Source organism: Coregonus lavaretus (genome assembly GCF_964263955.1).
Source record: "Coregonus lavaretus genome assembly, chromosome: 25".
Taxonomy (NCBI): Eukaryota; Metazoa; Chordata; class Actinopteri; order Salmoniformes; family Salmonidae; genus Coregonus; species Coregonus lavaretus.
In genome coordinates this window covers 36,309,683-36,334,338 of record NC_140012.1, presented here as the reverse complement: position 1 = coordinate 36,334,338, position 24,656 = coordinate 36,309,683, and the positions used below count along the sequence as shown (strand labels likewise).

Sequence of the window (24,656 nt, the reverse complement as noted above, 5' to 3'; positions counted from 1 at the left end):
GGTCTCATCTGACCACAACACTTTCACCCAGTTCTCCTCTGAATCATTCAGATGTTCATTGGCAAACTTCAGACGGGCATGAATATGGGCTTTCTTGAGCAGGGGGACCTTGCGGGCGCTGCAGGATTTCAGTCCTTCATGGCGTAGTGTGTTACCAATTGTTTTCTTGGTGACTATGGTCCCAGTTGCCTTGAAATCATTGACAAGATCCTCCCGTGTAGTTCTGGACTGATTCCTCACCATTCTCATGATCATTGCAACTCCACGAGGTGAGATCTTGCATGGAGCCCCAGGCCGAGGGAGATTGACAGTTATTTTGTGTTTCTTCCATTTACGAATAATCGCACCAACTGTTGTCACCTTCTCACCAAGATGCTTGGCAATGGTCTTGTAGCCCATTCCAGCCTTGTGTATGTCTACAATCGTGTCCCTGACATCCTTAGAGAGCTCTTTGGTCTTGGCCATGGTGGAGAGTTTGGAATCTGATTGATTGATTGCTTCTGTGGACAGGTGTCTTTTATACAGGTAACAAACTGAGATTAGGAGCACTCCCTTTAAGAGTGTGTTCCTAATCTCAGCTCGTTACCTGTATAAAAGACACTTGGGAGCCAGAAATCTTTCTGATTGAGAGGGGGTCAAATACTTATTTCCCTCATTAAAATGCAAATCAATTTATAACATTTTTGACATGCGTTTTTCAGCATTTTTTTGTTGTTATTCTGTCTCTCAATGTTAAAATAAACCTACCATTAAAATTATAGACTGATCATTTCTTTGTCAGTGGGCAAACGTACAAAATCAGCAGGGGATCAAATATTTTTTTCCCTCACTGTATCTTTCCTCTCCCTACAGAGTCAGAGTGTCTCTATCATTCCTCTCCCTACAGAGTCAGAGTGTCTTTATCTTTCCTCTCCCTACAGAGTCAGAGTGTCTCTATCTTTCCTCTCCCTAGAGAGTCAGTGTGTCTCTATCTTTCCTCTCCTTACAGAGTCAGAGTGTCTCTATCGTTCCTCTCCCTACAGAGTCAGAGTGTCTCTATCTTTCCTTTCTCTACAGAGTCAGTGTCTCTATCTTTCCACTCCCTACAGAGTCAGAGTGTCTCTATCTTTCCTCTCCCTATAGAGTCAGAGTGTCTCTATCTTTCCTCCTACAGAGTCAGAGTGTCTCTATCTTTCCTCTCCCTACAGAGTCAGAGTGTCTCTATCTTTCCTCTCCCTACAGAGTCAGAGTGTCTCTATCTTTCCTCTCCCTATAGAGTTAGTGTCTATCTTTCCTCTCCCTATAGAGTCAGAGTGTCTCTATCTTTCCTCCTACAGAGTCAGAGTGTCTCTATCTTTCCTCTCCCTACAGAGTCAGTGTCTCTATCTTTCCTCTGCCTACAGAGTCAGAGTGTCTCTATCTTTCCTCTCCCTATAGAGTTAGTGTCTATCTTTCCTCTCCCTCCAGTCAGAGTGTCTCTATCTTTCCTCTCCCTATAGAGTTAGTGTCTATCTTTCCTCTCCCTATAGAGTCAGAGTGTCTCTATCTTTCCTCCTACAGAGTCAGAGTGTCTCTATCTTTCCTCTCCCTCCAGAGTCAGTGTCTCTATCTTTCCTCTCCCTACAGAGTCAGAGTGTCTCTATCTTTCCTCTCCCTACAGAGTCAGAGTGTCTCTATCTTTCCTCTCCCTACAGAGTCAGAGTGTCTCTATCTTTCCTCTCCCTACAGAGTCAGTGTCTCTATCTTTCCTCTCCCTACAGAGTCAGTGTCTCTGTCTTTCTTCCTATAGAGTCAGAGTGTCTCTATCTTTCCTCTCCCTACAGAGTCAGTGTCTCTATCTTTCCTCTCCCTACAGAGTCAGTGTCTCTATCTTTCCTCTCCCTACAGAGTCAGAGTGTCTCTATCTTTCCTCTCCCTACAAAGTCAGAATGTCTTTATCTTTCCTCCTACAGAGTCAGAGTGTCTCTATCTTTCCTCTCCCTACAGAGTCAGATTGTCTCTATCTTTCCTCTCCCTACAGAGTCAGTGTCTCTATCTTTCCTCTCCCTACAGAGTCAGAGTGTCTCTATCTTTCCTCTCCCTACAAAGTCAGAATGTCTTTATCTTTCCTCCTACAGAGTCAGAGTGTCTCTATCTTTCCTCTCCCTACAGAGTCAGAGTGTCTCTATCTTTCCTCTCCCTACAGAGTCAGTGTCTCTATCTTTCCTCTCCCTACAGAGTCAGAGTGTTTCTATCTTTCCTCTCCCTACAGAGTCAGTGTCTCTATCTTTCCTCTCCCTACAGAGTCAGAGTGTCTCTATCTTTCCTCTCCCTACAGAGTCAGTGTGTCTCTATCTTTCCTCTCCCTACAGAGTCAGAGTGTCTCTATCGTTCCTCTCCCTACAGAGTCAGAGTGTCTCTATCTTTCCTTTCTCTACAGAGTCAGTGTCTCTATCTGTCCACTCCCTACAGAGTCAGAGTGTCTCTATCTTTCCTCTCCCTATAGAGTCAGAGTGTCTCTATCTTTCCTCCTACAGAGTCAGAGTGTCTCTATCTTTCCTCTCCCTACAGAGTCAGTGTCTCTATCTTTCCTCTCCCTACAGAGTCAGTGTCTCTGTCTTTCTTCCTATAGAGTCAGAGTGTCTCTATCTTTCCTCTCCCTACAGAGTCAGTGTCTCTATCTTTCCTCTCCCTACAGAGTCAGTGTCTCTATCTTTCCTCTCCCTACAGAGTCAGAGTGTCTCTATCTTTCCTCTCCCTATAGAGTTAGTGTCTATCTTTCCTCTCCCTATAGAGTCAGAGTGTCTCTATCTTTCCTCCTACAGAGTCAGAGTGTCTCTATCTTTCCTCTCCCTCCAGAGTCAGTGTCTCTATCTTTCCTCTCCCTACAGAGTCAGAGTGTCTCTATCTTTCCTCTCCCTACAGAGTCAGAGTGTCTCTATCTTTCCTCTCCCTACAGAGTCAGAGTGTCTCTATCTTTCCTCTCCCTACAGAGTCAGTGTCTCTATCTTTCCTCTCCCTACAGAGTCAGTGTCTCTGTCTTTCTTCCTATAGAGTCAGAGTGTCTCTATCTTTCCTCTCCCTACAGAGTCAGTGTCTCTATCTTTCCTCTCCCTACAGAGTCAGTGTCTCTATCTTTCCTCTCCCTACAGAGTCAGAGTGTCTCTATCTTTCCTCTCCCTACAAAGTCAGAATGTCTTTATCTTTCCTCCTACAGAGTCAGAGTGTCTCTATCTTTCCTCTCCCTACAGAGTCAGATTGTCTCTATCTTTCCTCTCCCTACAGAGTCAGTGTCTCTATCTTTCCTCTCCCTACAGAGTCAGAGTGTCTCTATCTTTCCTCTCCCTACAAAGTCAGAATGTCTTTATCTTTCCTCCTACAGAGTCAGAGTGTCTCTATCTTTCCTCTCCCTACAGAGTCAGAGTGTCTCTATCTTTCCTCTCCCTACAGAGTCAGTGTCTCTATCTTTCCTCTCCCTACAGAGTCAGAGTGTTTCTATCTTTCCTCTCCCTACAGAGTCAGTGTCTCTATCTTTCCTCTCCCTACAGAGTCAGAGTGTCTCTATCTTTCCTCTCCCTACAGAGTCAGTGTGTCTCTATCTTTCCTCTCCCTACAGAGTCAGAGTGTCTCTATCGTTCCTCTCCCTACAGAGTCAGAGTGTCTCTATCTTTCCTTTCTCTACAGAGTCAGTGTCTCTATCTGTCCACTCCCTACAGAGTCAGAGTGTCTCTATCTTTCCTCTCCCTATAGAGTCAGAGTGTCTCTATCTTTCCTCCTACAGAGTCAGAGTGTCTCTATCTTTCCTCTCCCTACAGAGTCAGAGTGTCTCTATCTTTCCTCTCCCTACAGAGTCAGAGTGTCTCTATCTTTCCTCTCCCTATAGAGTTAGTGTCTATCTTTCCTCTCCCTATAGAGTCAGAGTGTCTCTATCTTTCCTCCTACAGAGTCAGTGTCTCTATCTTTCCTCTCCCTACAGAGTCAGTGTCTCTATCTTTCCTCTGCCTACAGAGTCAGAGTGTCTCTATCTTTCCTCTCCCTATAGAGTTAGTGTCTATCTTTCCTCTCCCTATAGAGTCAGAGTGTCTCTATCTTTCCTCCTACAGAGTCAGAGTGTCTCTATCTTTCCTCTCCCTCCAGAGTCAGTGTCTCTATCTTTCCTCTCCCTACAGAGTCAGAGTGTCTCTATCTTATTATTATTATTTATTATTATTATTTCCTCTCCCTACAGAGTCAGAGTGTCTCTATCTTTCCTCTCCCTACAGAGTCAGTGTCTCTATCTTTCCTCTCCCTACAGAGTCAGTGTCTCTGTCTTTCTTCCTATAGAGTCAGAGTGTCTCTATCTTTCCTCTCCCTACAGAGTCAGTGTCTCTATCTTTCCTCTCCCTACAGAGTCAGTGTCTCTATCTTTCCTCTCCCTACAGAGTCAGAGTGTTTCTATCTTTCCTCTCCCTACAAAGTCAGAGTGTCTTTATCTTTCCTCCTACAGAGTCAGAGTGTCTCTATCTTTCCTCTCCCTACAGAGTCAGAGTGTCTCTATCTTTCCTCTCCCTACAGAGTCAGAGTGTCTCTATCTTTCCTCTCCCTACAGAGTCAGTGTCTCTATCTTTCCTCTCCCTACAGAGTCAGAGTGTTTCTATCTTTCCTCTCCCTACAGAGTCAGTGTCTCTATCTTTCCTCTCCCTGCAGAGTCAGTGTGTCTCTATCTTTCCTCCTACAGAGTCAGTGTGTCTCTATCTTTCCTCTCCCTACAGAGTCAGTGTCTCTATCTTTCCTCTCCCTACAGAGTCAGAGTGTCTCTATCTTTCCTCCTACAGAGTCAGTGTCTCTATCTATCCTCCTAAGAGTCAGAGTGTCTCTATCTTTCCTCTCCCTACAGAGTCAGTGTCTCTATCTTTCCTCTCCCTACAGAGTCAGTGTCTCTATCTTTCCTCTCCCTACAGAGTCAGAGTGTCTCTATCTTTCCTCTCCCTACAGAGTCAGTGTCTCTATCTTTCCTCTCCCTACAGAGTCAGAGTGTCTCTATCTTTCCTCTCCCTACAGAGTCAGAGTGTCTCTATCTTTCCTCTCCCTACAGAGTCAGAGTGTCGAGGGGAGCCTGTGAGGGACTTCTACCAGGTGCAGCGTGGATACACCATCTGTCAGACCATACGCATGGTCTCCTGGGTAGAGTGCTCCGGCGCCTGCGACACGGGTGCCTGCTGCGCCGGCCAGCGAATGAAACGTCGGAAATACACCTTTGAGTGCAGCGACGGAAGATCGTTCAGCGAGGAAGTGGAGAAGACCATCAAGTGTGGCTGCGTGGGCTGTATGTAGCACGCTTCACACAAACCTGCTACCGCCTCTGCCACCGAGCGCACCACAGAGAGAGAGAGAGAAAGAGAGAGAGAAAGAGGACGAAGAAATAAGAGAAGATAGTATAAAGAAATATATATAAAAACCTCTATCTATGTATTATGGACAACAATGTTTCTAAAATTGGACATTTCCCCCCCTTTCCATGGGTGTGTGACGTACAGAAACACAGAGTAAACAAAACATCAACAACAACGTGGAGAAGTGTGAACAACAACAACAACCAAACCATTGTATCTGCAACATTGTTTCGAAGGGTTCTAAAGATGTCAAAGGTGTTGCATTCAGAGCAAGGCATCAACCAACCCCTTATACACACATGGTCTAAACATTCGGCCCCTTTGCCATCCATCCATTAGGTCTCAGATAGCCTAAGCACCATCTCTCATTTTTTCTTCCTGATGGCAGTGTGTGTAATGTAGCGTCTGGCCTGGTCAGGGTGGCAGGAGGGAAGAGGGACAGAGATATTGAAAGAGAGGGAGGAGACTGGGGTTGGGCTGTAGTTGAGTTTGGTTAGGCAAGGCAGGGCTGAGCTGGAGCTGAGCTGGAGCTGGGCTGGAGCTGGGCTGGAGCTGGGCTGGAGCTGGGCTGGAGCTGGGCTGGAGCTAGGCTGGGCTGGAGCTGGGCAGGGCTGGAGCTGGGCTGGAGCTGGGCTGGAGCTGGGAAAGGCTGGAGCTAGGCTGGAGCTGGGCTGGAGCTGGGCTGGAGCTGGGAAGGGCTGGAGCTGGGCTGGAGCTGGGCTGGAGCTGGGCAGGGCTGGAGCTGGGCTGGAGCTGGGCAGGGCTGGAGCTGGGCTGGAGCTGGGAAAGGTTGGAGCTAGGCTGGAGCTGGGCTGGAGCTGGGCAGGGCTGGAGCTGGGCTGGAGCTGGGCAGGGCTGGGCTGGAGCTGGGCTGGAGCTGGAGTGGGCTGGTATAAGCTTGCCTGGGCTGTGAGTTGAGCCAAATAAGGTTGGGCTTAGCTGGATTGTAGTTGAGCTGTGCAGGGCTGAGCAGAGCTAGGGCTAGAGCTAGGGCTCGGTCGGGCTATAGCTGGTCTAGCCCGAAGCTTATTACACTCTATCCTGGAGTCTTTAGAACAAGAGATGTCCATTATTTTCTTTACTGATAACACCACTGCACTGAATACCAGCACTGAGAATCAGTGCCCTTCACAGCGCACGCGCACACACACACACACACACACACACACACACACACACACACACACACACACACACACACACACACACACACACACACACACACACACACACACACACACACACACACACACACACACACACACACACACACACACACACACACACACACACACACACACAAGAGAATGGTCTTGTCTGAGCAGAAGGGTCGTTTCAATAGAAGCAGTACACATTGTGATGCAGGTGGACCCTCCATTTCCCTACTATAGGCTATAAGCTATACCCCCATCATGCATTGCCTCAGGATGATTTGCATAAGCCCTCCCCCTTTGAGCAGGAGGATGATTAGGTCCTTCAATGCCTACAGTATTAAATGTGTGCAAACTGTTGCATGTGAGGAGAAGTTTGCAAATGGATATGTAGAGCTTTTTATTATCATGATGTTTATTATTACAGAACAAAGGTGCAGAATATTATTTTTTGATTGTTTTATGTCTAATTTCAATTATTTGTTTTGCATTATATTTTGTTTTCCGATGTAACCTAACTCCTTTAGCCCTCTCTTTATACAGAAATGCCTAACAGATTCTAATATATATTTGTATTTCATTTTGGTATAGTATTTTTATATGTTAAAGTAAAGTAAATCTGTGTTTTCTGGAAGCTTCTATTGGAACGGGCAGGATGGCATTTGATTGGTTCCCTAGCGGTTTTCATTTGTTTATTTAACTTGCTCAAACAAGCTAGTTTGTAATTGTCCAAAACAAGGAAGCGAATGGTTGGCCTTGTTCTATAGGAGGCAGTATTGATATAAAAACACGTTTAATATTGTATATGTTGTCTTCCATGTGAATATGACATCTAATTCATTTAAAAGTCTGTCTGCTGTTTTGTTTAATTGTTTTAATTTATTTCATCTTAAGACTTTTTCCTGTAGAGTATAAAAGGCATAATAATTGTTGCAGATTTCCAAAAATTATTTTCAAAAAATGAAACACTAGTTAAAATAAAAACTAGTCTAACAAAAAAAAAAACCTGTAAGGTATTTGTGATATTACTTAATAGCCAGTTAAGACAGTGTTTCGTCCCCTCTGGCTCAGACACATTCCTCATTGGCTGTTGGGCCCGAGTGGGTGGAGTTAAAATGCAAATGAGAGAGATGCCCCTCACGCTCTGAAATGGATTTTTCCTGTATTTACCATACCATACTCTGAAATATAGTGAAAAGGTTTTGATCCTCGTGTTGATTTTGTTGAAGTGTTCGGTTGAATTTCTGTCATTTTTAATTGGGGACATTTTCCGTCGTAGACAGAAGTAATTATAAGATTCAAGTGAAACAGTCACAGTTAACTGAAACTAAGCTGCTGTAGGAAGCTTACTTATTGTGGACGTGCACAAAAATGCTGCCATCTTACAATTATACTGTGGTGGTGGCATGGGTTGAATGACAGCAAACTGTAGACCTGCCATCTTTCTGTACATTTGCAATTGGATCCACCTATACCAATCCTAAAAGAGTGTTATGTCCATTTTTACATGTACAGTTAAATGTCTCTACTCTGACTGGCTATATAACAAGATTCAGAGATGAAAAAAGGTGCCAGGTGCAGAGTAGAACAATCCAACCTGAATGTATAAATGTTTATAGATAAATATGAACTGAGCTCACTCGTGAAGTGGTATGGTTCAGCCGTTATCCTGTTTAGTTCCCAGTATAAAGATATAAAGACACCACATCCTCTGTGTTTATTAAGTGAGAGACCTACAGGACTGTGGAGTAGGATGAAGTTGACCCTATACACTGACCTAGGGTTCGTTTTTTTTTGTTTTGATTAAGGCAAAACTTTGGGGAGGGAAAGCTGACCCTAGATCTGTGCTTAAGAGCAACTTCTACCCGGAGCGTCCTGTTGCAGTGGACTCCATGTTTGCCCCCATGTTAACCTTGGCCTAGATTCAATCAGATCAAGTGTTCACCGGCGATAGCCGAAACCCACATAGCTGATGTTCTGGAGGTGTCGGAGGTGTAACTGCGTTGGAGTTCTCAAATTGGTGAGCAGCTGCTCCTGATCATTGTCACGAAGCCACACCTGTCCCACTCGCGCTAGAAGTTCAGAACGAGAAAGTGTAGGCTATATAGAAATAATGACGCTCAAATTGAAAATCATTTAACAAAATCAGAATTTCTCTCGAGGTGTAAATTACATATCACATTCCAGTGTTCGGACTTGTAAACAAGGCTGCATGGGATTTATCTTAATGGACTCCGTGCAGCCAATAGAGTCCCACAGTGGAGGTGTTATAATACCCATAAAACCTAGTTGTCAAACAGGGAAATGGTTTAAACGTTTTCCCACCAATCATTTTTCCCATAGGGAATTTTAGAAGCACTTAAAATAAGGGCTGTATTTTGTGTAGGCTTACCCTGGCATGATGTTTTGATAAGCATGTAAATCTCTCTCGGACAAGGTGACTTATCAATATATTATTCTCTATTTACTCTCAGATTCGAAAATGCTAATTTCATAAAAGTAGACATCATGCAAGACTACAAATCCCTACAAGCTCCTGCACGTAATCTCTGGCTGACACCTTTACTAACAGGCATTGTGTCAATTTAAAACTTGACAGTTCATTGAATTGTCATTTTAAAGAAATGTAGCCAATTTATTCATTACTAAATGTAGCTAACATTAGATAGTTAATCCAGAGATTATAACCTTTGCCTCGATTCAGCAGTCTCGTCCAGATCATCATGGCATTTGTAGTTCTTTATGATAGCAACATTAGTAGCTAATTAGCATTTCATTTTGGGGGGATAAATACAGGCAAATATATTGATAAATCACCTTGTCCTAGAGATATTTACACAGTTATCAAAACGTCACACCAGGGTAAGCCTACACAAAACACAGACGTTATTTGAAATGTTTCTAAAATCCCCTATGGAAAAAATGAATGGTGGAAAAAACGATTGGAACCACTTCCTTGTTTGACCGCTAGGTTTTATGGGTATTAGGACTCTATGGCAATGTCCGCTTTAGGTAGAATGACAGGAACTGCTTGTGGATTTGACAGCTCTAACGCAGTTCCACCTCCGACACCGCCAAAATAACCGCTCTTCGGATGTCGGCTAAAGCGGATCTGATTGAATAGAGCCCTTAGTCTTGTATACCCCTGAGGTTTTCCTAAGGTGTCCACATTGTATGATATTGATGAACTGTCATCTCATCCTTTAGATAAACGTTTAGCTCTATCCCTCCCAGGTTTCAACATCAGTTCATCACAGTTCTCAAAAAAAGGACTTTCACATTTGCAAATATGGATATAGTTCGTTGCAATTCAGACCGATTCATTTTGGTCTAGTGTGAAACCCTTCAAGACTCAACCACCATCCATGGAGAGAGAACTGTACTCAGTATAATTTCATTGTGAAAGACACTGTGTCTCTGTTGTATTGAACCGGTGCAAATTTTTTTATCACAAATACTATTTCCTACAGATGTGCTACTTCGGTTGCTTTAGTTGTGTTCCGTCGCAGGTGTGATGGTGGGATTGAACTGAAGTCCCAGTGATGCTGAATGTATGTAGTATCTATCGCCACCGACAAAATGTTTACTGAACCTCTTCCACTTTTCATTCATTAAACTTTAATGTGTGTACTTTTAACAGACTCTAACGTGTCTCTTCATTGGTTTGAATGGAGCTTGTGTATGTGGTAAGGGGGGGGGGGGGGGGGGGGGGGGGGGGGGGGGTTCGAAATCAGTATGAGTGGCATGACTTGAGTTACCTGAGCTGGAATGCGTTTTTAATTATTTTATTTTAAAGCATGTACAGTGCTATGAAAAAGTATTTGCCTCCTTTCTAATTTTCTCAACATTTAGAATCACAAATATTCAAAAGTAATCAGATCTTCAACCAAAACCTAATATTAGATAAAGGGAACATAAGTGAACAAATAACACAACAATTACATATTTATTTCATTCATTTCATAAACAAAGTTATGCAACACACAATTCCCCTGTGTGAAAAAGTAATTGCCCCCTTACACTCAATAACTGGTTGTGCCACCTTTAGCTGCAATGACTCCAACCAAATGCTTCCTGTAGTTGTTGATCAGTCTCTCACGTCGCTGTGGAGGAATTTTGGCCCACTCTTCCATGCAGAACTGCTTTAACTCAGTGACGTGTGGGTTTTCAAGCATGAACTGCTAGTTTTAAGTCCTGCCACAACATCTCAATTGGGATTAGGTCTGGACTTTGACTAGGCCATTCCAAAACTTCCAATTTGTTGCTTTTTAGCAATTTTAATGTAGACTTGAATGTGTGTTTTGGATCATTGTCTTGCTGCATGACCCAGCTGTGCTTCAGCTTCAGCTCACAGACGGATGGTCTGACATTCTCCTGTAGAATTCTCTGATACAGAGCAGAATTCATGGTTCCTTCTATTAAGGCAAGTCGTCCAGGTCCTGAGGCGGCAAAGCATCCCCAAACCATCACACCACCACCACCATGCCTGACCTTTGGTATGATGTTCTTACTGTGGAATGCAGAGTTTGGTTTTCGCCAGGCATTACTGGAATCATGTCGTCCAAAAAGTTATACTTTTGAATCATCTGTCCATAGAACGTTCTTCCAAGAGTCTTGATGATCATCCAGGTGCTTTTTGGCAAACTTGAGTCAACTTTTTGGACGAGATGGGTCCCATTATGCCTGGCGAAAACCAAACACTGCATTCCACAGTAAGAACATCATACCAAAGGTCAAGCATGGTGGTGGTGGTGTGATAGTTTGGGGATGCTTTGCTGCCTCAGGACCTGGACGACTTGCCTTAATAGAAGGAACCATGAATTCTGCTCTGTATCAGAGAATTCTACAGGAGAATGTCAGACCATCCGTCTGTGAGCTGAAGCTGAAGCGCAGCTGGGTCATGCAGCAAGACAATGATCCAAAACACAATCAAGTCTACATGAAAATTGCTAAAAAGCAACAAATTGGAAGTTTTGGAATGGCCTAGTCAAAGTCCAGACCTAATCCCAATTGAGATGTTGTGGCAGGACTTGAAACGAGCAGTTCATGCTTGAAAACCCACACGTCACTGAGTTAAAGCAGTTCTGCATGGAAGAGTGGGCCAAAATTCCTCCACAGCGACGTGAGAGACTGATCAACAACTACAGGAAGCATTTGGTTGGAGTCATTGCAGCTAAAGGTGGCAAAACCAGTTATTGAGTGTATGAGGGCAATTACTTTTTCACACAGGGGAATTGTGTGTTGCATAACTTTGTTTATGAAATAAATGTAATAAATATGTAATTGTTGTGTTATTTGTTCACTTATGTTCCCTTTATCTAATATTAGGTTTTGGTTGAAGATCTGATAACATTCAGTATCACAAATATGCAAAAGTAGAGAAAATTAGAAAGGGGGCAAATACTTTTTCATAGCACTGTATAGTGCATTAAGAAAATATTCATACCCATTGACTTATTCCACATTTTGTTGTGTTACAGCCTGAATTCAAACTGGATTTTAAAAAAACTTTTAAAAAAACATAATGACAAAGTGAAAACATGTTTTTAGAAACTTTTGCAAATTTACAGTATCTCATTTACATAAGTATTCACACCCAAGTCAATACATGTTAGAATCACCTTTGGCAGTGATTACAGCTGTGAGTCTTTCTAGGTAAGTCTAAGAGCTTTGCACACCTGGATTGTACAGTCGTGGTCAAAAGTTTTGAGAATGACAAGTATTGGTCTTCACAAAGTTTGCTGCTTCAGTGTTTTTAGATATTTTTGTCAGATGTTACTATGGTATACTGAAGTATAATTACAAGCATTCCATAAGTGTCAAAGGCTTTTATTGACAATTACATTAAGTTTATGCAAAGAGTCAATATTTGCAGTGTTGACCCTTCTTTTTCAAGACCTCTGCAATCCGCCCTGGCATGCTGTCAATTAACTTCTGGGCCACATCCTGACTGATGGCAGCCCATTCTTGCATAATCAATGCTTGGAGTTTGTCAGAATTTGTGGGTTTTTGTTTGTCCACCCGCCTCTTGAGGATTGACCACAAGTTCTCAATGGGATTAAGGTCTGGGGAGTTTCCTGGCCATGGACCCAAATGTCGATGTTTTGTTCCCCGAGCCACTTAGTTATCACTTTTGCCTTATGGCAAGGTGCGTCACCAAACTGTTCTTGGATGGTTGGGAAAAGTTGCTCTCGGAGGATGTGTAGGTACCGTTCTTTATTCATGGCTGTGTTCTTAGGCAAAATTGTGAGTGAGCCCACTCCCTTGGCTGAGAAGCAACTCCACACATGAATGGTCTCAGGATGCTTTACTGTTGGCATGACAGAGGACTGATGGTAGCGCTCACCTTGTCTTCTTCGGACAAGCTTTTTTCCGGATGCCCCAAACAATCGGAAAGGGGATTCATCAGAGAAAATGACTTTACCCCAGGCCTCAGCAGTCCAATCCCTGTACCTTTTGCAGAATATCGGTCTGTCCCTGATGTTATTCCTGGAGAGAAGTGCCTTCCTCGCTGCCCTTCTTGAAACCAGGCCATCCTCCAAAAGTCTTTGCCTCACTGTGCGTGCAGATGCACTCACACCTGCCTGCTGCCATTCCTGAGCAAGCTCTGCACTGGTGGTGCCCCGTTCCCGCAGCTGAATCAACTTTAAGAGACGGTCCTGGCGCTTGCTGGACTTTCTTGGGCGCCCTGAAGCCTTCTTCACAACAATTGAACTTCTCTCGTTTAAGTTCTTGATGATCCGATAAATGGTTGATTTTGGTGCAATCTTACTAGCAGCAATATCCTTGCCTGTGAAGCCCTTTTTGTGCAAAGCAATGATGATGGCACGTGTTTCCTTGCAGGTAACCATGGTTAACAGAGGAAGAACAATGATTTCAAGCACCACCCTCCTTTTAAAGCTTCCAGTCTGTTATTCTAACTCAATCAGCATGACAGCGATCTCCAGCCTTGTCCTCGTCAACACTCTCACCTGTGTTAACGAGAGAATCACTGACATGATGTCAGCTGATCCTTTTGTGGCAGGGCTGAAATGCAGTGGAAATGTTTTTTTTGGGGATGAAGTTCATTTTCATGGCAAAGAGGGACTTTGCAATTAATTGCAATTCATCTGATCACTCTTCACAACATTCTGGAGTATATGCAAATTGCCATCATAAAAACTGAGGCAGCAGACTGTGAAAATTAATATTTGTGTCACTCAAAACTTGACCACTACTGTACAATATTTATTTTAAAAATTCTTCAAGCTCTGTCAAGTTGGTTGTTGATCATTGCTAGACAGCCATTTTCAAGTATAGTTTTAAGTCTAACTGTAAACTAGGCCATTTAGGAAGATTCAATGTCATCTTGGTAAGCAACTCAAGTGTAGATTTGGCCTTGTGTTTTAGGTTATTGTACTGCTGAAAGGTGAATTTGTCTCCCAGTGTCGGTTGGAAATCAGACAACCAGGTTTTCCTCTAGGATTTTGCTTGTGCTTAGCTCTATTCTGTTTATTATTTTTTTATAGTCCTTGCCGTTGACAAGCATACCCATAACATGATGCAGCTACCACCATGTTTGAAAATATGAAGAGTGGTACTCAGTGATGTGTTGGATTTGCCCCAAACATAAAGCATTGTATTCAGGACATAAAGTTAATTTCTTTCCCACATTTGTTGCAGTTTTACCTTAGTGCCTTAAAGCAAGCAGGATGCTTCATGGTGAAATCCCTGAGCGGTTTCCTTCCTCTCCGGCAACTACGTTAGGAAGGACGCCTGTATCTTTGTAGTGACTGGGTGTATTGATACACCTTTTTTCTTCTTCTCATCTACCAATAGGTGCCCTTTGCAAGGCATTGGAAAACCTCCCTGGTCTTTGCGGTTGAATTTCAGTGCACGACTGAGGGACCTTACAGGTAATTGTATGTGTGGGGTACAGAGATGAGGTAGTCCTTCACTATTATTGCAAAGTTTTCTACTCCTGAACTTATTTAGGCTTGGCATAACAAAGGGGTTGAATACTTATTGACTCAACACATTTAAGCTTTTCATTTTTAATTAATAATTTTAAAAAATCTAAAAACAATTCCACTGACATTACCGGGTATGTATTGTGTGTCGGCCAGTGACCCAAACTCTACATTTAATCCATTTAAAAAATTGTAACAACAAAATGTGGAAAAAGTCAAGGGGTGTGAATACTTTCTGAAGGCACAATGAGGATGAGTAGTGTGCCATTTTAATTGTAATTCCATGATGGTATGAACATATGAGAATCATATTTTATAAGATTAAAGTGAGGAATATAGTTGTATTAGTTATACCTCAAAATGACTGACAGTAGATTAGTGAAAGCTAACCACTGAAGATGGATGCATGGAAAAAACGAGGCATGAAACTAAATATAAAATTCAAACATCTTTATATCTAATCCAGCAAAAATACAATGTCAACAACTTAAAAGACATCTCAATATTGGGATTAACACAGATAAATCAGTTATTTATTTTCCAATATACAAAATCAAGAACTATATATATCCACAGTAAAGAATAAAACATGTTCAAGTTTGATATTTGGTGGGCTGCTTAATTTAGGTCTACTGTATGTATTTACCTACAGGGATTTCTTAAATAACAATATAAAACATGAATTATACCTTTTTGCATTTACAAATGATTAATACGTGAAATAACCATGATAAAAATAACTGTGCTAAAATGTGTCTTCTTTCTATTGACATACACAAACGGAGGTCAAGCTATTGTTGAAGTACGGAAGCGTCGCACAATGAAAACATCTTCCTGAAACAAAATATCATAATAATCTGAGAAATAAAAATAACACATGGCAGACAGGCTATTTCTATAACATTTGGATATATACTGAACAAAAATATAAAACGCAACATGTAAAGTGCTGGTCCCATGTTTCATGAACTGAAATAAAAGATCCAAGAAATGTTCCATACGCACAAAAAGCGTATTTCTCTAATTTAGTGCACATTTGTTTACATCCCTGTTAGTGAGCCTTTCTCCTTTGCCAAGATAATCCATCCACCTGACAGGTGTGGCATATCAAGAAGCTGATTAAACAGCATGATCATTACACAGTTGCACCTTGTGCTGAGGACAATAAAAGGCCACTAAAACGTGCAGTTTTGTCACACGACAATGCCACAGATTTGAGGGAGCGCGCAATTGGCATGCTGACTGCAGGAATGTCCACCAGAGCTGTTGCCAGATAATTTAACGTTAATTTCTCTACCATAAGCCGCCTCCAACGTAGTTTTCGAGAATTTGGCAGTACGTCCAACCGGCCTCACAACTGCAGACTATGTGTAACCACGTCAGCCCAGGACCTCCACATCCGGCTTCTTCACCTGCGGGATCGTCTGAGACCAGCCACCCGGAAAGCTGATGGAACTGAGGAGTATATCTGTCTGTAATAAAGCACTTTTGTGGGGAAAAACTCATTCTGATTGGCAGGTCCTGGCTCCCTAGTAGGTGGGCCGATGCCCTCCCAGGCCCACCCATGGCTGCGCCCATGCCCAGTCATGTGAAATCCAAGATTAGGGCCTAATTTATTTATTTAAATTGACTGATTTCCTTATATGAACTGTAACAGTAAAATCTTTGAAATGGTTGCATGTTGCATTTATATTTTTGTTCAGTATAGTACTTACTGATCATACAAATATTTGAAAAGTAGAAGCATTTTCTTCAACAGTTCTCATATGGCCACCAGGGGTCAGTATACTGCAATATATTCCAAATAAATGGCAAACACTACCATACAAGATAAAACATATCCAGCCAACATTAGATACGTGTGGCTCCATGTAGCGTCATTCCCTGGTATCTGCTCTCAAACAGCAAACCCCCTTCCAAAACAGGTGACCAATGACATCTTCCAAGGGTTCATATCTTAAGTCGTTAATGCTCATACAGTTCAACACACAGAGGGGCACGGTAACGTGCATGCATAGTCTTAGTTAAAGAAGTTTCGGCAACAAATGCTAGCTCAGAAAAAACAAACAAAATAGCTTTTTAATAAGAAGTAGCTGAGGTGAAGGCTGCATTTCAAGAGTGGGCTGTTGTTGCACAGGTGAAAGACTGGAGTAACAAGAATTTTGATAAATGTAAACGCTACAGGCAGCTACAGCATGCAATAGCAGGTAATGATCACACCAGACCATTAAACTTTAACGGGAATCAAATAAGATGAGAAGGATCAGAGTTACAACATAACGAGGCAGGTGTAAATATCTCACACGGATTGCAACGGAAAAAAACCCTCCTTTGTTAACTTGGACAGTATTTGAAAGTTAAACACAGCTACGATAACATCGGTTATAAGGCTACATCTCTGAAAATAAATATCCCCAGAATCTAAAACAACAAAAAGACATGAAAAGAGAACTCTTCGGAATAACAGCCCATGATGAGAAGCTGGGTGGTTTTTATAGCAGGAAGACGGAGGAGAGTCGGGAACATGGGGGGCTGAACACATGAAGGGAAGTTGTGCATGAAGACGCACAGATCCACAAATCTGGTGCAGGCCTTGAAAAAAACGACCAGCTCTACACAATAACTGGAGAAGAGTTTAACATGTGAAGGACCACAACATGACAACGTGAGCAGACCTGCACCAGGTCCAGAAAGCTCCCTTTCTCCCTCTTCCCACAGTACATGTGTCTGGCTGAGAACTGAGGCTTCACCTGTTATCAACTCCTTACTTTACATCTGATAAATAAGGCACCTGATCAAAAAGTCACAAACACAACTCTGATTGCGAGATGGGTGGGAGACATTGATGAATATAGGCTATAATTCTAAGAGAATGTTCAGGTGAAACCTGGGCTAATTATAAACTGAACGATTGGCTAGCCATGCTGTGTTGCAGTCAGAGAACATCATCATTTCTTTCGTAGCAACATGGTGCTGATGTTTTCATGCCATTGCCACTAAACCGCACTATTTTTCAAACCGTGGTATAGACACTATTGAATATAAAAAACTTGGACAAACAAAGGTGGAGGACTCGACATGCTGTAGTCTGAATAACTAATCAACTCTGCATCAAACCAAAAAATAAAATGGCTTACATGTTTACAATGCAGATATCTCCATCTCCAGCCCAGTTAGACTAAACAAGACAAAACCAGTATTTTTCCTCTTTCTACAGCATGTCGATCTCCCTCCAAACGATAATTTACCAACACAGCTTGAGTAGCACAAACAAAAATAGGTACTACCAGTCCTTTCTATTATATTCCAGATAAAAATAAAAATATCACCAGCATGGCTGTTACAGTCCACGTCTGTGCACAAGCTTTATTTCTGTAGGGATGTCCTGGTGCGCTTGGCTGGAGTCTGTGGGCTCTCCTGGCTTCTCTTTGTGGCACCTTTAGGAGTTCCACTCTGAGCAGGTTCATTGCCTCTCTTTATGGCAGGCTTAGGGCTTGCACTAACAGTATGTGTAGGCTCCAGAGCTCTCTTTGTGGCACCTTTAGGAGTTCCACTCTGAGCAGGTTCATTTGCTTTCTTAGTGGCAGGCTTAGGGCTTGCACTCTGAGGGACAGAGGGGGGTGGAGTGGCCTCCATCTTCCTCTGTGACCTTGTGAGAACCTGGTCAGGAGAACCTGGTGTTTTGACGTCCATGTTCTGTTGAGTCTCTGCAGCACTTTCAGCGCCATTGCTCTCAGCACCTTTACTTTCAGTGACTTTAGTCTCAGAGACTCTACTTTGAGAGGGTCTCTTTGTTTGACCTTTTGTTTCACCTGCTTTTGTTGCAATAGTCTTATCCACTCCTGCCTTCTCTGCTCCAACCTGCTGTTTGTTAAAGTCATTCTTGGGGGCGGTGGCAGGAGCAGGGGTGTTTTTCTGTGCTTTTGGGGTCATCACTCTTTGGGGAGACCTCTGTGGTGATGCACTCTCTTTCCTACCGAGATCCCTTAAGGTTCTACTGCTGCTGCTACTCTTGACTGATCTCTGCTGGACAGCAGCTTTTGCTGGAGTCTTTCTACTAGGAGATGGCTGCGCTCGCTCTGTTTTGACTACACTTGGCTCCTTTACACTTTTATCAACAGAAACCGATAATTTCTGCCTCTGGGCAGTGGCCGGTTTCAATTTAATTGGTTTTGCCAATTTTGTCTTTGGGGGTTTAGAGGGTTTGACTTTGGAAGCTTCGAGCTCTTTTCTTGGGGCCCTTTTCGGCTTCTTGGAGCTCTGTTGACCTTGCATCTTCTCCCTTATATTGGAGTACTTCCTCAGGATCCGGGCGCTGGCTGGGTTCTTGGCCTTCGCTGAGGCCTTCTGGCCGTCGGCTGGTTGTGCCTGTGCCTCTGCAGAGGAAACATAGGCTTTGGTGGAGATCCGAGTGGCTGTAGTCAGCTCTCTCTTTTCCTTCCCTTTGGGCGTACTTGTACTGACTTCCTGCTCCAGGGCTTTAGCGATCAGCTTCTGACTCTTAGGGTTGCTCTTCACAGGGGAAGCCATGGCAAACTTCTTCAAGTGTTTCTTCAAGCGCTCGGCCTGAAGGCTAGGGAAGACTCCTTGGGACGGCCTTTGGGACATACCGGGGAAGAGCAGCTGGGTCTCAGAGGGAAGACGCGTGTTCACCTTCTTTACGATGACCAGGGATTGGGTTTCTGTTGACTCCATGTACCAGCGGCAAATACTGGCTAGGTCCAAATCGTTCTTGAAAAGCATCTGGACTAGTGAGTACCTCTGATGATCCGAAGACTTGGGCTTGCGGACCCTGCGCTTACTCTTCCATATTGCTGCCTGTCTGTCTGCCTTGTTTTTGTGTCTGGGCGTTGGATGTCCCTCTTTGTCAATCTGGACCCAGCCTCTATGCATCTTCTCGAACTTGGTGTTCAGAGAAGAGATTTTCTGTTGGTTTTCCTCTACATCTAGTAACTCCAGGAACTTGTTTCGAGTCTGTACTGGGAGCTCCAACTTGGGAAGGAGGAGAGGAGTGACTGACCTGGATGGCAGAGGGGAACTGACCAGCAAAGGTGAATCCCTCAATGGAGACTTGATGATCCTCTCTGGTTTGAACCTGATGGGTGATGAGAGTCTCACTGGGGATTTCAGCCTAATGGGAGATGCCACTTCACTCCATTTCTCAGCTGTGATTGGAGCACTGGTCGAGGGCGTGGGCGACCTCTGCACTCTCAAAGCTGACTTCCTGTTCTCCACCGGGGTCGGTGGGGTTGCCGGGGTAATGGACTGGCTGGCCACGTCAGTTTTATTACTCTCACTCCTCAAAGGCATTCGCCCAGGTTTTTCTGAAGCACTGCTGACAGAAGACCTGCTGGAATCTTCAGATGAAGTTTTGTTATCAATTGAAGTTGGTGCCTCTGCCTTCTTCAGCAAAGTTGGTTCCTCTGAATTCTTCAGGGAAGTCAATTTGCTTGATTCTCCCTCCTTAGGTTGAGCCAATTTGCTTGCTTCTCCTTCCTTTTTGAGAGGTCTTTTGCTTCTTAGTGGACTACTTTGTGCTTGGGCCTCACTCTTTTTAATGCTTGTACCCTCTGTGAGAGCAGAACCCTCACTGCTAACTTGCTGACTCTCAACCATGTCAACTTCAACTTCCTTTGCTACCATCATTGACGACCTGAGCTTTGGTCTAGTTTGCACCCTAGTTTCCTCTGCTGTTTTCTGTGTCTCGCTGGGTTTGGCTTTTGGAGCTGGCTGAGCTTTTTCAACTTTCAGCTCTGCAGAGCTCTGGGTAACTGCACTGTTCTGATCAGATGAAGGGAAAAGATGGGAGACGATCGGAAGAAGAGGAGAGCCAATGGGGAGAGGAGGGTTAAGCTCAGTGGAGGGGAGTGGGAGGGAGGTAGATGGTTCTTGGGGCACAATGAAAGTAACAGCCCCTTCAACAGGATGAGGCACGACAGGGAGGAGAGGGGAAGCGACAGGGAGGAGAGGGGAGGCGACAGGGACAAGAGGGGAGCCGACAGGGACGAGAGGGGAGGCGACAGGGGAGGCGACAGGGACGAGAGGGGAGGCGACAGGGACGAGAGGGGAGGCGACAGGGACGAGAGGGGAGGCGACAGGGACGAGAGGGGAGGCGACAGGGACGAGAGGGGAGGCGACAGGGACGAGAGGGGAGGCGACAGGGACGAGAGGGGAGGCGACAGGGACGAGAGGGGAGGCGACAGGGACGAGAGGGGAGGCGACAGGGACGAGAGGGGAGGCGACAGGGACGAGAGGGGAGGCGACAGGGACGAGAGGGGAGGCGACAGGGACGAGAGGGGAGGCGACAGGGACGAGAGGGGAGGCGACAGGGACGAGAGGGGAGGCGACAGGGACGAGAGCGGAGGCGACAGGGACGAGAGGGGAGGCGACAGGGACGAGAGGGGAGGCGACAGGGACGAGAGGGGAGGTGACAGCTGCTGCCTGTTGCAGTCTGGCAGATCTGAGGGGTTGTCTGGACTCAGGGCTCCTGGGGGAGTTGACTGGTGTGTCTGGGACTGGAGGAGTGTCAGGAATGCTCTGGCTTGCTGTTATAGGGGCAATAGGGGTCCTTGGTTCAGACAAGTTCTGGCTTGCTTCCGCAGGGGTCTTTGTGTCAGGCAAGTTCTGGCTTGCTTCCGCAGGGATCTTTGTGTCAGGCAGGTTCTGAGTGGTTTTAGCTTTAGGGGTTCTTTTGGGCCGTATGGACACAGGGGTTTTGGCAGAAGGGAGTGAGACTTGAGGAACCTCTGGCGTGTTCTCAGAAGGTTTCTCGGATTGTTTCAGGGAGGCCTTGGTGAGGCGCTTCGACAAAGGGCTTTTGACACTTTCCCCAGCAGGGACCGGGGTGAGAGGAGTCTCAGGTGAGACTTGTGGAATCTCAGACACGTTCTCAGAAGGGTTCTCAGTCTGTTTCAGAGACGCCTTATTGGGGCGTTTAGTCTTAGTAGGAGTAGACTCTGGGGTGGTTTTAGCTGGCCGTTCACGCAAACATCTGTCAGAATGTGCAATAGGTCTACCATTCACATATCCACATATAATCATATTCTCTGTATCAATCACTGCAGCTTCCTTCACCCTTGAAGGAATCACCCGTGCTGGAATACCCTGTTTTTCAGAACGCCTGAGAGGCAATTCTTTCACAACTGCATCATTTACCATTTTAGAGGACGAATCAACATTGCTCTTTTTCTCTTCAGGCACATTGTTACCGTCGCCTGGAGCCAAGTCTGGTTCAACCTTGCCCGTTTCCTGCACCTCTATCATTTCACTCTCTGCGGGAACCTCCATGCCAGCTTTTGCTTCTCCTCCAGAGCCCGCAGACAGTTTCTGGTCAACTGAACTTTGCGGTTCCAGAGGCTCTGCCTGCTCTTTGTCAATTGCACCTGCACTCACTACCTCTTTGTCTTCAGTGCTCTCCAGGGAAGAGGTCAGTGATGCGGATTCCTGTTGGGTTTCAATGACAACGTTCTGGCCCTCTGGCACACTCTGCAGCATATCCTGGACAAGCTCTTCTTCTGATGTCTTATCATGTGACGAGTTCACATCTTTCCCCATCAACACCTGCTCTGGGTTTTCACTTAAAACTATGTAATTGTGTACACTGTTTACATCCTGATCTGCCGTCTCGACCACAGTCTGATCTAGAATATCCTCTGGTGCTACGCTCTGCCTTGGCTGCTCCGAGTCTGTCCCTGCACTCTGCTCGTTCTCAACTGGGGGACTCTGTGAAGGAGGTGGAGGGGCAGTCTGCTCTTTGCACTGACTCGGGTCTGTCTGACTAGTCTCAACGATTAGCGCCATCTCACTGGCTGATGCTGCTGCAGCCTCTACATCTCCAGCCCCCTCAATTTCAGCTGGATGCTCCGAAGGACTTTTCTGACTGACCGTCTCCACAAAACCTCCAACAAAGGGCATATCCACAAGAGGTACACCCTCGGGCTTGCCAAGCACCTGTTTAGGGGTGACCAGAGTGATGAGCTCTGGCATTGGAGCGGGACAGTTGCCACTATCATTGCGGGCGGACGTCCTGGCTAATGTACGGACAGTCTTCAGCTCCCACATTTCCTCCACGTACATGTGACCTCTGGTGCTTTTCCTGGCGTTGCGGCGGGGGAGCAGTCGGTGCTGCCGTTCCCGGAAACACTCTGTTATTGGTTTGTCGATGTAGACTATGTCGCAGTGGCCGAGATCAGGGTCGGTTACAAACCGACACACTGAGGAAGTGTCCCTAGGCCGATGGTAGGAAGACCCCTTTATGGTCTTCCTTGCTGTCCCGGGGGAAACTGGGGGTATGTTGTTGGTGGTCTTTTCGGGTGGACTCTGTTTGACCAGCGTGTCTTTGGTATGTTCAAAGGAGCCTCTTTGTCTTGTTGAGCGATCAGCATGATCGTGCCTTTTCACAGAGGAGCCGAGTCCAGCGCTGTAAATATCTGCTCTGGTTGAGGAGTCAGAAATGCCCTGCTGTTCTTCCAAAGTACCGGCGCCAGCAGGAAGAGAGGTGGTGAGCACACAGGATAGCTTCTTACCATCAGCCAGGCTGCTGGACTTCATGATTTTGATCTTTAGCGGAGCATGGTCACTAATATGTTTACTTACACTGTCATCTGTGCTTCTGAACAGTGTTGCCAAAGCCTTAGACTCCCCTGGGACAGGTTTACGGAGATCCAAGGCCGGCCCAGCGGCCCCAGACAAATTGTGTAACGCAGCAGTCTGCTCTGGGGCCACCAACCTGCTACCAACTGTTTCTCGCCCCTCTGTCGATCCTTTTGGAGTGGAAGCCAGGGGAAGTTTCTGGCCAGCCCTCCCCGGGGTCTCCAGGCAGGGTGCAGGGCTAGGACCCTGGAGGGCTCCATGCTCCACTGAGCAAGAGGGTTTGGAGGCAGAAGCTAGTGAAGTGCTGGAGGAGGATACTGCCTTGACCTAGAACAAGAACCACCATGGGGTTATTCAATACCTCTGCTTAGTTATTACAAAACCAGAGCCATTGAGAGGTTTATGGAATTGTTGCATTTACATTACAACCATATAATTAGGAATTAGAATACTAGAATGAACATTAAACTTATGACAGTATAAAAGGGCAGTCATTTTGGTAAGGAAGCTGGTCAACCATGGTCAGCCAGTGCTGTGATAAGATAATGTAAAATATTATTTGCACATTATGTTTGCTAGCTAGCTAGCCAGACAGTTTTAGTGCAATTATTCCAAATGTTTTCAAATTAACTGCCAATATGCCAACATTCCATACAAACAATGCAGTCAATCCACAGCCACACACTGGCTGAAATCAGTTGATGATAGGACTTAGACAAGTTGTAAATCCAACAAGTACTGATATTGTATCATATAATAACACACAGCATTCCAAGAAAAACAAACATTTAGACATTTATGGTCTGTTTACATATATTTTAGAGCAGGAATCATCAACTAGATTCAGCCGTGGGACGATCTTTTCTTGAGTGGATGGTCAAGGGGCCGGAACATAATTACAAATAATTTGTAGACTGCAAATTGACCTCAAGAAGCCCAAACAGATATAATATTTGGCTAAAACATAATCATTTCAAACCTTGTTGGCATTTGTATATGATCAAATATATCTCTCTACTATGCGTGGGAATACTTTGGAACAGATTTCCAAAATTAAAATCACTTGGAGCTGATTTGCCAGTGTTTATAGTCTTTTATGTAAAGCAATAATAAAAAAATACAATAAATAAAAATGTTCGGAAAACTTGGGGAGCCAAATAAAATCACAGCCAGTTGGGGAACCCTGTTTTAGAGGCCATTTATACAGAAAAAAAATATTGCTACACATTTGGTATAAAACCTGTATAAACTGTATTTATAATTATAGAACAATAATTTCGTGTGACAATTTCTGAAATACTAAATGCCTTTTATTTTCCTGTATAAGTAAAAGCAGGAAATGCATCACCTATACCTCTACTGCCATTAATTCCAAATTAGACTGGTTTGGACTTCTCCCTGACCAAAATGGCTCCCATTATTGTACCATTCTGGAACTTGTAGGGTTTATGACATAGAAATCCTATTAAATTACTACAGGGGCTATGACTACAACACTCTATGGCTGTCATGTTAGCGCTGCATTAACATTACATAGGGAATATTTAAATAATACTGTGTAACTGAATGTCTAGAATTAGAACAGAATTCAAAAAGTTGTCCCAACTCTCTATATACATGGCTCTGGACAAAAC

The 24,656-nt window shown here is 44.5% G+C and overlaps 2 protein-coding genes across 2 annotated transcripts in view; one reads left to right on the top strand and one right to left on the bottom strand.

The window, feature by feature from the left end:
• LOC311100898 (slit homolog 1 protein-like) overlaps nt 1-5,271 on the top strand; it is a gene marked incomplete at both ends in the record, with an annotated part of 199,253 nt that extends 193,982 nt beyond the window's left edge. The window contains one exon of the mRNA XM_084141886.1: nt 5,033-5,271. Within this exon, the coding sequence (XP_083998012.1) occupies nt 5,033-5,271 (239 nt within the window). The remainder of the gene's footprint in view (nt 1-5,032) is intronic.
• Nucleotides 5,272-14,865: 9,594 nt separating this feature from the next.
• Nucleotides 14,866-24,656, bottom strand: part of LOC311100978 (uncharacterized protein) — a gene marked incomplete at its 5' end in the record, with an annotated part of 49,239 nt that continues 39,448 nt past the window's right edge. The window contains one exon of the mRNA XM_084141983.1: nt 14,866-23,349. Coding sequence (XP_083998109.1) covers nt 17,797-23,349 — 5,553 coding nt within the window. The 3' untranslated portion in view covers nt 14,866-17,796. The remainder of the gene's footprint in view (nt 23,350-24,656) is intronic.